Raw genomic sequence first — 13558 nt, 5'->3', positions numbered from 1 at the left:
CTTCATTTAATAAATTTAATAAGTAACACAAAAACTGCCAGTCAATGTATGGACTCAAATCGGTATAATAAGATCATTTATTCTAATGTGTCCTACACAATATCAGTTCAACAACTTTGTACATCTTTGCTACGTACTAGTTCAGACAATGTGTTTGTTCTTAACTGGTTTTCATTCCCCCCTCCAGTTTACAGACTTAACTTTAACACACTGTTTGATAGGAAATGATTATGAACCTTTGCTTCACTTGGCGTATCTTCACTTTTTAAAACACTGGGACGTAGAAGGACACTTCCTTGTTTTAGAAGTATGGTGTCCTCAGTTTCACTCTTGTATTTAGTGCTACTATTGAGCTACTTATGGTGCCCTCTATTCCTCCTCGACAATCTTACTCTGTCATAGAAAGCAATGCACTTCATCATTAACATCAATCTACATTATTAGATTTCCTTTAGAATCTTTCACCTATGACGTGGATGAAATTGCCTCCCAATTGAGTGAGTTTACGCCCAGTATTTATGATGACTGTAACAGCTTGGAACTTTTGATTTTCTTGCAATGCAATATTCTGCTTGTTGTTACCTTTTCTTCATTCCAGTTGCAATTTTCTATGTTAAGAAAAAGAATGACTGCAGAACACTACAAGTTCATTTGTTTGAAAGCATCCCAGAATACTACAACTTTGTACTTCCTTGCTTTGTACTACTTAACACAATGTTCCTTACCACTTAGTTTGCAGAGTTACCTGTAATACTGATTGCCTCAGATTGTATTATAGGAAATGAACATGTATTGGAAATGAATATGTTTCATTTGGCATATCTTCACTTTCTAAGCACAAGAGCATTTTTTATAATGCATCCTATCATAGTACAACCTTTTACTTCTTTGCTTTTGCTAGTATACACAATGTGTTTGTATTTCACTGCTTTTCATTCCAGCTGTAGGATTGCCTGAGCGTTATGGATTGGAAATGAATATGAACTTTTTTAAACAAAAACAAAAAAAAAAATTTGGCGTGTCTTCACTTTCTGGAACCCTGGAAAGTCAAAGGACACTGCTTGTATTAAAAGTATGGTGCCTTCGTTTCGCTCTTGTATTTATTGCCACTATCGAGCTACTTATGGTGCACTTTATTCCTCTGTTTTATGTTCTCTTCATTCAGGTTGCAATTTTCTGAGGTAACAGAATGATTACAGAAGACTATATGGTTTCAAAGTGCTCTTACCAGTTCATTTGTTTACTACATCCTAGCATATATTACTACAACTGTGTACTTCTTTGCTTTGATCTATTTAACACAAAGTTTCTTGATTAACTTCTGTTTGTTACTATTTAGTTTCCAGAGTTACCTGTAATACTGATTGCCCAAGGCTGTGTGATAGGAAATTAATATGTTACTTTGTTTCATTTGGTGTGTCTTTTCATTCTAAACATTGTGACGTGAACAGACAAAGTTTAGGTTTAGAAATTAGATTGTCTTAGTTTCGCTCCTGTATTTAGGTTTACCACCGAGGCAGTTATTCCATTTTTTGTCTATTACATTTTTTTAAATCTAGTCCATTTTTTTTATGTCTGTTCCATTTTTACAATCTTCCTCTTCCATAGAAAGACATTGTAGTTCATCATCAATATCAATCAACATCAATGAGATTACATTTAGAAGCATTCCCATATGATGCGGTCGAATTTGCTTGTCAATTGACTGAGTTTGCTCACATTATTATGAAGGGTTTTTAAGCTCTTTAAAAGCCTTGTCTCTGGATGTAACTTTTTCATTCTGGTTGAAAATTTCTAAGTAACAGAATATCTGCACAATACTATATGCTTTCAAATTGGTATTTCAAGTTATTTAGCGCAACAACATTGCTTTAACCTAGTTAATTAATACTATTTTTTCTGTTGCTTGTTTTTTATTTATGCTTAGTCTTCAGAGTTAACTGTAATACTGATTGCCCATGACTGTGTGATAGGGGATGAAGATGCACTTTTTTTTACACTTGTCGTGTCTCGACATTCTAAAATACTGTGACAAGAAGGAACACTGTTTTGATTTAGAAGTTACATTGCATCAGTTACACTCTTGTATTTAGGTTTACTGTTGAGATTGTTTGTGTACCCTCCATTCCTATACGATTATCTCACACTTTCACAGGGAGACATTGTAGTTCGTCATTAATAGTAATCAACGTGAGATTTATTTGAAAAGTGTGACAGGAATGAATTTTCCTGAAAATGGACTGGAGTTTTCTCGCATTGTGTGCTAGGGCTTTGAACTTTATAAGATTTCTGAAACGCAATGTCTCTATTTGTAACTACCCTTCATTCCAGTTGCAATTTTCTAAGCTATGTTACCGAATAACTACATAGCACTCTATGTTTTCAATTCGGTATTTCAAGATAATTTGTTTTAATGCGTCCTAGCATATATTAGTGCAACTTTGTATCTTTGCTATGTGTATTTTACACAATGTGTTCGTTCTTAACTGCTTTTTCATTCCTGTTGTTGTTTGCAGAGTTAACTGTAATACGGATTGCTTGAGACTGTTTGATCAGAAATGAATATGTCCTTTTGTTACCTATGGCGTGTCTTCCCTTCACACTGCGAAGTCAAACCATACTGCTATGTTTTAGAAGTATGGTGCTTCAGTTTTGCTCTTATATAAAGTTCTACTACTGAGCAACTTATGATGCACTCTATTCCTCTCCAACAATCTTACTCTTTCAGAGAAAAACACTGTTGTTCATCATTAATATCAATCAACATCAATGTGATTGCCTTTAGAAGCTTTCACCTATGACATTGAAGAAATTGTCTGCCAATTGAGTGAGTTTACTCACAATATGTACGAGGGTATAACAGCTTGGAACTTCATTTTTTTTTTTTTTTGTGACATAATGTGTCTGTTTATAGGTTCTGTTCATTCCAGTTGCAATTTTTTTCAAAGTTCTATTAAGTTCATTTGTTGTAATGAATTCTAGCAATTACAACAATACCTTTGCACGTCTTTCTTTTGTATTATTTAACACAATGTTTCTTTGTTTACTTCCGTTCATTACCACTTAGTTTTCACTTACCTCTAATACTGATTGTGTTATAGGAAATAAATAAGTAAGTTTGTTTCATTTGGTGTATATTAACATTCTGAACATTGTGACGTGCACAGACACGGTTTTCTTTTAGAGGTTAGATTGTCTGAGTTTCGCTCCTGTATTTAGGTTTACTATTGAAGTAGTTACGGTGTAATCTATTCCATTTTGACATGCTTACTATTTCATAGAAAGACATTATCAATATCAATCATCAATGAGATCGCCTTTAGAAGCTTTCACATATGACGGGGTACAATTTGCTTTAAAATTGACTGAATTTTCTAACAGTATTTATGAGCGTTGAACTTTGATTTCTTATAATTCATTTTTCTAAGATAAGTAACAGAATAACTGCAGAATACTATATGATTTCAAATCGGTATTATAAGTGAGTTTGTTGTAATGCGTGTAAGAATAGGTTAGTACAAGAAATTTGTACTTCTTTACTTTGTACTAGTTATCACAATTATTCTGTTGCTTACTTCTTTTCATTTACACTTAATTTTCAGATTTAACTCTATCCTAGTTTCCATGGACTGTGTGATAGGAAATAAAAAGGGACATTGGTTTCATTTGGCGTATCTTAATATTCTAAAACACTGTGACTCTTTTTTTTTCGCAAGTTAGATGGCCTCACTTTAGCTCTTGTAATTAGGTTTGCTATTCAGCTTATTATGGTGCAATGTATTCCTACACGACAATCTCACACATTCATAGAAAGACTAATCACTAATCACTAATATCAATCAACAATATAAGATTTCTTGAAGCAGCTTTCACATGTGAAGGGCATGAATTTGCTAGAGAACTGACTAAATTTTCTGTCAGTATGTTGGATTTCTATTTGTAACTATCCTTCATCCTGAAACCAGAGAATAACTTCCATTCACAATTGCATCAAAGAAAATAAATTACCTTGGAATGAACCTAAGCAAGGAACTAAAGGATATCTAAAATGAATACTATAAACCACTCAAGCAAGAAATTGCAGAAGACACTAGGAAAAGGAAAACTATCCCTTGTTCCTGGATCAGAAGAATAAATATTATGAAAATGGCAATCTTACCAAAAACAATCTACATATTTAATGCAATTCCCATCGAAATTCCAATGTCATTCTTCTTGGAAATAGAAAAAAAAAAAACCTACTGCAAATATTCATTTGGAATCACACACGCACGCACACACACACACACACACACACACACACACACACACACAAACCCTCGAATATCTAAAACAAAAATATGGCTGGGGGTTTTTTGTAAAAAAAATTGATTTTTTAAAAAAATTTTTTTACTTTTATTTTTTATTTGAAAGTGACAGAGAGACAGAGAGAAAGAGAAAGAGAAAGAGAGAGAGAGAGAGAAAGAGAGAGAGAGAGAGAGAGAATTGGTGTGCCAGTTCCTCCAGCCACTGCAAAGGAACTCCAGATGCATGTACCCCTTTATGGGTCCTGGGGAATTGAGCCTCAAAACGGGGTACTTAGACATCACAGGCAAGCGCTTAACCACTAAGCAATCCTCCAGCCCCACCATACCTGATCTTAACCTATACTACAGAGTCATAGTAATAAAAGCAGCATGATACAGGCACAAAAGAAGACATGTAGATCAATGGAACAAAATAGAGGAGCCAGATGTAAGTCCAGGTAGCTATAGCCAAGTGATATTCGATAAAAATACCAAAAATATAAAATGGAGACAAGCCTCTTCAGCAAATGGTGCTGGGAAAAACTGGATATGTTTGTGTAGAAGGATGAAAGTAGATTCTTCTCTCTCAGCATGCACAAGATTTAGTCCAAATGGATTAAGTTCTTAACATCAGACCTGAAATTCTTAAACTGTTAGAGGAAAAAGTAGAGGAAACCCTTCAACATACTGGCCTTGGCAAAAACTTTCTGAATATATCCCTGATTGCTCAGGCAATAAAACCATAGACTAACGAGTGGGACATCATGAAACTACAAAGATTTTGTACTGCAAAGGACGCTATGAATAAAGCAAAGAGGCAACCTACAGAGTAGGTAAAAATTTTTGACAGCTACATATCTGATAGAGGATAAAAATCTAGTTTACACAAAAAATTAAATAATAAGTAATCAAATAGAGCTAAACAGAGAACTATAAAATAAGAAATACGGATGGCATATAAACATCTAAAAAATTGTTCTACACGCTTATTCATCAGGAAAATGGAGACTAAAACTTCATTTAGTCGGGCATGGCGGTGCACGCTTTTAATCCCAGCACTTGGGAGGCAGAGGTAGGAGAATCGCCGTGAGTTCAAGGCCACCCTGAGACTACAGACTTAATTCCAGGTCAGCCTGGACCAGAGTGAGTTCCTACCTCTAAAAACAACAACAAAAAAACTATATTGAGATTCCAACTCACTCCTGTCAGATTGGCTATCATCATGAAAACAAATGATCATAAATTCTGGCAGGGATGTGGAAAAATGAGGAATCTTTCTACACTATTGGTGGGATTGCAATCTGGTCCAGCCATTGAGGAAATCACTGAGAAGATTACTAAGACACTTAAAAATTGATCTACCAATCGACCATAAGACATCTAAAAATTGATCTACCAATCTACTATTGATCTACCCATCCATAGCACTCCTAGGCATATATCCTAAGGACTCATCCCATTTCCTTAGAAGTACATGCTCAATCATGTTCATTGCCGCTCAATTCACAATAGCTGGGAAATGGAACCAGCCTAGATGTCCCTCAACTGATGAGTGGATGATGAACATGTGGACATTTATACAATGGAGTTCTACTCAGTGGTTACACCTAGGGGTGTAACATCTGCTGATGTCTGGATAAATGTACACAGTAATATGAATCCAAACTCAAGTTCCAGTTTAGGACATTTAAACTCATATAACAATTCTTCCATCAGGGTGTTGGACACTCTAGAGGCTAATGAAACTAAACATGCTTACATTATATATTTCCAAGACCTGGGTGCTCTGCAATCACATTATTTTTGCCAAAGCTTGAGAATATCAAATGCTACAAGTTCTAATGTAAATCCAATTACAAGATGGAACCTAGGTAATGAAAGTCGTAAGATACATGTGTGGACTTTGATGTCAGAGTTTTGTAGGCTAAGGTGTACCGAAAGAAACAACGTACTTAGAGGAGCAAATTGTAAGCAAAATGATTTTGACTTACACGCTAAGACATTGAGTTAGACAGTACAATACAATGAAGTTAAATAAGTTACAGTCATTGTCCAATCTGTACATGAGACTTTTCCAATTCATGTGCATTGGCCTGGTTTCTATTTGTAAGGAAAACCTTGGATGTGTTGGTATATGTTAAAAATGAACGACATTCATTTGCATAATCATTTCATTCCAGTACTTGGAAACTTTGGTAATGAAAAGAAAACTTGTTTTTGAGATCGTGGAATGGAATGGTTTAATTCCACAATAACAAGTATTTCTGGAGTGCATCTAAGATATGATCTACCTGTGTATCCAAATCCATATTAGAAGGTGGATCATTTGAACTTATGTTACAAAACTTGCAATTTGTAGTGTGCTACCCTGTAAGGACCCATCGAAAGAACCAAACATATTAATTATTTCACACAATATGCTGTTCTGCCATCATTGTGCTAATTAACTAATCAAAATGAAACTCAAATGAAATGCAATACCACATAGACCATGTGTTACATTACAAAACAATAAGATTCAAGTTTGTATCACTGTTCATACAATTGGTGAAATAAACTCATCTAATTCATACAGCTCTGCCTAGTTTCCATAAATTAATCAATCTTTCTGAAAAAAATGCTTCCTGACATTATTTATAATAGAGACAATATACAGTCAATTTTGGCCAAAGTTGGAAAATATTGGAATGGAGTGTCATTAGACCATAAAAACGAGTTCTAAACTGAATCCAAACTCTTGAGCAAATGTAGGAAATTGAAAGTCATACTACAATTCTTGCATCAATGTGTTGGACAATGCAGAAACACATGGAAACAAACTTACATTATATATTTCACACACTAGGGTGTTCTGCAATCATTATGTTATTTTTTGCCAAAGATTGATGAATAGTATTTAATTACATAATAACTACCAGTTGTAATGTGAACCAAAGTACTTGATCGAATGCAGGTCAATGAAAGGCATAAGACACATGAAGTGGGTTTTGATGTCAGAGTTTTGTAGACTAAGATGCACTGAACAAAATAAACTTGAATTAATTAACAGTGTTGAGTTCGGTAATCATCAATGTACTTATAGGAGCAAGTTACAATCAAAATAAATTGATATTACATGTTAGAACGTGTTACAATGTACAATTCATTGAACTCAAAGAAGTTACACTTATTGCCCAATAGGTATGCATTTTCCTGGTTTCCATAAATGAACATTTCTAAGTTAATACCTTAGACATGTTGGTTTACATTATGTATGAATCCATTCCATTCCAGTATTCTCAAACTTTTATCTTCAAAAAAGAATGTTGTTTGGAATGGAATGGATTATCTCCCCATAACAACAATTTCTAAAATGAATCCAAAGATATTATCATACTATGTATCCAAATCCATATTGGAATGTGGGTTCATTCTAACTCATATTACACAGCTTTCATTTTCTCATGTGCTACCCCGTTAGAACTCATTGAAACAAACGAATTTACATTACTTATTTCATACAATATGCTGTTTTGTACTCATTGTGTTAATTAACTGAGCAGTTTGAAACTGAAATGAAATGAAATCTCACACTAAGACTAACACGTACACAACAATGAGGTTTAAATTGTTACATTCTTCTTGCAATTTGTGAAATAAACTCATCCAATTGGAATGCATCCGCTTAGTTTCCATAACTGAATCTTTCTGCAGAAAGTGCTTCCTGAAATTGGTTTATAGTAAAGATAAATTATAGTTACTTTTAGCCAAAGTTTGAGCGTATTGGAATTGAGTGCCTTTAGACCGTAACAAGGAGCTCTAAAGTGAATCCACAATCATAATCCAATATTGAAAATTGAAACTCATATTACAAATCCTGTATAGGGTGTCAGTCAAGATGGTGGTCTACAATCACAGTGAATTAAAATTACAACTGAAAAAGATCAATGACTGAATGGACAAAGAAAACAATGTGGAAAATGCAAAACAATGAAGTTACAGTGGCTACATTCAACAGCAAAACAGTGAATGAAATTCATTGCTTTGGTGTGTGTGTGTGTGTGTGTGTGTGTCTTCATTTAGAATCATTGAAGAGTTTGTAAAGGAATGGCTCAAAATATGAACTACAATCAATATTCACAACAGTTTGAGAATGGGATGGAAAGTATTTACAAAATGAAAAGCCAATCTAAAGTGAACCCAGATAGTGCATCCTATCCTTGAAACTCAAACCAATATTACAAACATTTGTGTATCTTTCGCAAGTAACCTGGTCAAGAAGCTTCTGAACCAACTTGAATGTATATTGCTTGGGTCACACACTATAGTGTTCTACATTCATTTTCTTGAGAAATTGACAGGACATGTTGGCAAGGAAAAAACAATGGATTTCCAATGGACTAATGTCAAAGAGAAAACAGTGAAAGGAACTCTTTCTTTTGGGGCATGTGCACTCTGTTCAAGTCAATGAAGATTTTGAATGAAAAGAACTCCGGAGTCATCTTCATACTGAAGATGTACTACAATTGATGTTTACAAAAGCCTGAGGATATGGATTAAAAATTATTCATAAAATGACAGGTCTAAGCAAAGAAAAGTAGATTCAACCCATTACTGGAAAAACAGGAGAACATATGGTTGGCAAAGTCACATCTATACTTGAAGAAACATCTAAACCTAAAACGAATGTCTCATTACTTCTCAAAAAAGGATATTCTACAAAGTTTACATTACTGGCAAATAACGTGTCATGCTACAAAAGAAGAAATTGAAGTTCCAGTGGACTAGAATCAAAGATAGAACATTGAAAAAAAAAATTGGACTTCCGGTTAAGATGGCGGCGTAGGTACCACGCCAAAGCAGCCTAGGGAGGCAAAAGACCAAAAAAACTCAGCAAAGTACACACTTTTCCTAAAAAGTGAGGTGTATAGGAAATTGAAGCGGCAGTGGAGAAGTAGAAGAGTTCCACAGCACCCAGAGCCTGCACAGGCGGGAAAAGCGGCTCCGGCAGCTCGGCCACCACCGTGGCCACAGAGCACCAGAAAGCCGCCAGGCTCGGCTCCAGCCACAGGAAAAGCCAGGTGCAGGAGCTTTCCCTCACACTGCGCTCTCCGCAACTCAGAAAACGTGAGGGGAAAGTGGCAGCGAGCAACGGAGGATCAGACCGCGAGGTAGAAGAACGATTGGAGCAGCGATAGAACCAGAGCAGCTGGGGCTCCCTCCCTTCCCCCACCGACTGAGCCCAGCTCCAGAGAACAGAGCAGCAGCCCGGGACCTGGCCACGCCAACTTGGGCTGACAGCGGGACCCAAGCAGGAGCAGAGTTCGGCAGCAACATCAGAGGCTCCAGCACGGGTAACAGCGGCCCCAGCAGCAGCAGACCCAGGAGTGGCAGCAGCTGCAGTCTCGGCAGCAGCTTCAGGGTGAGCAGCGGCAGTGGACACAGCAGCAGCGTCAGCAACAGTGGTGCCTCCAGCAGTGGCAGCTAAAACACCACCAGAGGCAGCAGCAGTGATAGGTCCAGCAGCAACAACTTCAGCAGCAGTGGCTACAAAACTAGCAGGGGCAGCTTGAGCAGCAGCAGTTCCAACAGCAGGGGTGCGATCTGCAGGGCCACACTTGCTAGGCTCGGTTTGCCCCGCAGGACAGCAAGTGCCCAGCTGCAGAACTCAGAACGGCATCCTGACGACCCAGGCAGCAACTTGACTGAGATCAAAATCATCCAAGGTACTGGGATTGCACCAGGGAAGGGTCTCACTTGGTCACAAGTTGACTAGGATCCCTCAACAGACGAGAAATCTAAACCTCTTTCTTGATAGAGGATCTGGTCTTTATAATAACTACTCTTGCATACATACTCAGGGATGTTTTTGATTGAATGTGTACAGTGTTTAGTTAAATTTTAGAATCTACCTGTATTTTATTCCACTCAGCCTGCTTGAATACTCCTATAGCAGGGAAACTCAACCCCTAAGAACATCTTTGTAGATACTCTGAGTGTCTTAAGAGCCACACCTAACACCTTAAGGTCCTACCCTGAAAATATATTACATCAAATCAATTGATACAGCTAAGAATACACAGCTAGCTAGAAAATCCAAGCATTAACTTAATCCAAGATGCAAAAATATATACATTATAACACAAGAAACACTAAAGAGCAAGACGATATAAAACCTAAAAGTATTAATGCATCACAAATGTCCTCCAGTGAGAAAGAGTTAGAGGAAATGCCTGAGAAAGAATTCAATAGAATGATTATAAATATGTTCAAAGAGGTCAAAGAACACATGAAAACAATCAAAGAAGAAATCAAAGAGGAAATCAAAGGAATCAAAGAAGAGGCAGGACACCAATTTAATGAAATAAAGAAGACAATACAAGACATAAATAAGGAAATAGAAATAATAAAGAAAAACCAGTCAGAATTACTAGCAATGAAGAGCACAGTTAATGAAATAAAAAACTCTGTAGAAAAATCTCACCAGTAGGATGGATGAGGGACAGGACAGACTATCTAAGCTAAAAGACCAGGTGGCAACAAAGAGAAAGACAAACGTATAGAAAAGTATGAGTGGGAATTTCAAGATATTCGGGACACTATGAAAAGATCCAATATAACAATTCAGGGCACAGTAAAAGGAGAAGAACTGCAATCCAGAGGCATAGTAGGCGTCTTCAACAAAATCATAGAAGAAAATTTCCCCCAAATTGGGAAAGAGGTGCCAATACAGATACAGGAAGCCTTTAGAACCCCAGCCAGACAAAACCCAGAAAGAACCTCTCCTCGCCATATTATAATTAAACTTCCAAACACACACACCAAAGAAAAAATATTGAAAGCAGTTAGAGAGAAAAATCAAGTTACCTACAAAAGCAAGCCCATCAGGATTACAGCAGATTATTCAACACAAACTTTTAGAGCCAGAAGAGCTTGGAGTGATATATTCCAAGTTCTGAAAGATAACAACTGTCAACCAAGGTTACTTTATCCTGCAAAGTTATCCATTCAAATAGATGGAGAAATAAAGTCATTCCATGACAAAAGCAGGTTAAAGGAGTATTTGAAGACAAAACCAGCTCTACACAAAATACTTGATAGAATCCTCCATGCTGAACAAAAGGAAAAGCACACATATAAGGAACCTAGAAAAAACAAGCAATACTCAAATACCAGGTAACAGAAGAGAGCACAGGTAGAATCAGAAACACACACACACACACACACACACACACACACAAATGGCAAACATAAACATACACCTTTTAATAATATCTCTTAATATCAACGACCTCAATGCCCCAATGAAAAGACATAGATTTGCAGACTGGGTTAAAAAGCAGGATCCTACAATTTGTTGGCTCCCAGAAACTCACCGTTCTACAAATGATAGACATTATCTTAGTGTGAAAGGTTGGAAGACGGTGTTTCAAGCAAATGGGCCTAGAAAACAAGCAGGGGTTGCTATCCAAATATCAGACAGGGTAGACTTTAGTCCGACGTTAGTCAAGGAAGATAAGGAAGGTCACTTTATATTGATTAAGGGCACACTTCAACAGGAGGACATTACAATCCTAAACATATATGCACCTAACATGGGGGCTCCCAAATTCGTCAAACAAACACTATAAGAACTAAGGTCACAGATAACACCAAACACAGTGGTGGTGGGTGACTTTAACACCCCACTTTCATCAATTGACAGGTCATCCCAGGAAAAAATAAACAGAGAGGCATCTGGACTAAAGGAGGTCATAGAAGGAATGGACCTAACAGATATATACAGGACATTTCATCCAAAGGCTGCAGAATATACATTCTTTTCAGCAGCATATGGAACATTCTCTAAAATAGAGTATATATTAGGACACAAAGCAAATCTTAACAAAGTCATGAACATTGAAATAATTCCTTGCATTCTATCTGACCACAATGGAATTAAACTACAAATCAGTAGCAAGAAAGGCTATAGAGCATACACAAAATCATGGAAACTAAACAATACACTACTAAATGATGAATGGGTCAATGAAGAAATTACAAAGGAAATCAAAAAATTTATAGAGGGAACTTCCGGTTAAGATGGCGGCGGAGGTACCACGCCAAAGTAGCCTAGGGAGGAAAAAAGACCAAAAAAACTCAGCAAAATATATACTTTTACTAAAAAGTGAGGTGTATAGGAAATGTAAGCGGCAGCAGGGAAGTAGAAGAGTTCCAGAGCATCCAGAGCCTGTACAGGCGGGAATAGTGGCTCCGGCAACTCGGCCAACCGCCACGGCCGCGGCGCAGCAGAAAGCCGCCAGACACGGCTCAAGCAGCAGGAAAAGCCAGGTGTGGGATTTCCCCTCACAACGCATTCTCCACAACTCTGGAAACGTGAGACGAGAGCGGCAGCGTGCAACAGAGGAGTAGACCGCGAGGTAGAAGAACACGTGGAACAGCGAGAGAACCAGAGCAGCTGCGGCTCCTTCCCCTCCCCCACTGCCTGAGCCCAGCTCCAGCGAACTGAGCAGCGGCCCGGGACCCAGCCACGCCTACCTGGGCTGACAACAGGACCCAAGTAGGAGCAGAGATCGGCAGCAACATCAGCGGCTCCAGCACCGGTAACAGTGGCCCCACCAGCAGCAGACCCAGGAGTGGCAGCAGCGGCAGACTCGGCAGCAGCTACAGGGGGAGCAGCGGCAGTGGACACAGCAGCAGCAGCTTCAGCAGCAGTGGTGGCTCCAGCAGTGGCAGCTACAGCAGCAGCAGAGGCAGCAGCAGCGGCTCAGTTTGCCCTGTAGGAAAAGCAAGTGCTCAGCTCCAGAAATCAGAACAGCAGCCCGACGACCCAAGCACCAACTTGACTGAGACCACAATCACCCAAGGTAACTGGGACTGCACCAGGGAAGGGTCTCACTTGGTCACAAGCTGACTTGGATCCCTCGACAGACCAGAAATCTAAACCTCTTTGTTGATAGAAGATCTTGTCATTATAATAACTACTCTTGCATACATACTCGGGGCTGTTTTTCATTGAATGTGTACAGTGTTTAGTTAAATTTTAGAATCTACCTGTATTTTATCCCATTCAGCCTGCTTGAATACTCCTATAGCAGGGAAACTCAACCCCTAAGAACATCTTTGTAGATACTCTGAGTGTCTTAAGAGCCACACCTAACACCTTAAGGTCCTACCCTGAAAATATATTACATCAAATCAATTGATACAGCTAAGAGTACACAGCTAGCCAGAATATCCAAGTATTAACTTCATACAAGATGCAAAAATATATACATTATACCACAAGAAAC

General features: G+C 37.8%; 1 protein-coding gene across 1 annotated transcript in view; it reads right to left on the bottom strand.

Annotated features, from left to right (window-relative positions):
• The window catches only part of LOC101607877 (acylphosphatase-2), a 293986-nt gene extending 281364 nt beyond the window's left edge, over positions 1 to 12622 (bottom strand). The window contains exons 1-2 of the mRNA XM_045148393.1: positions 12502 to 12622; positions 9647 to 9749 (exon numbers count right to left, since the gene is read on the bottom strand). Coding sequence (XP_045004328.1) covers positions 9647 to 9749; positions 12502 to 12622 — 224 coding nt within the window. The remainder of the gene's footprint in view (positions 1 to 9646; positions 9750 to 12501) is intronic.
• Positions 12623 to 13558: the final 936 nt, after the last annotated feature.

The sequence above is a fragment of the Jaculus jaculus genome, chromosome 4 (assembly GCF_020740685.1).
Source record: "Jaculus jaculus isolate mJacJac1 chromosome 4, mJacJac1.mat.Y.cur, whole genome shotgun sequence".
NCBI classification, from domain to species: domain Eukaryota; kingdom Metazoa; phylum Chordata; class Mammalia; order Rodentia; family Dipodidae; genus Jaculus; species Jaculus jaculus.
Note: the sequence above shows the minus strand (reverse complement) of the source record. Positions and strands in the feature narration are given on the sequence as shown.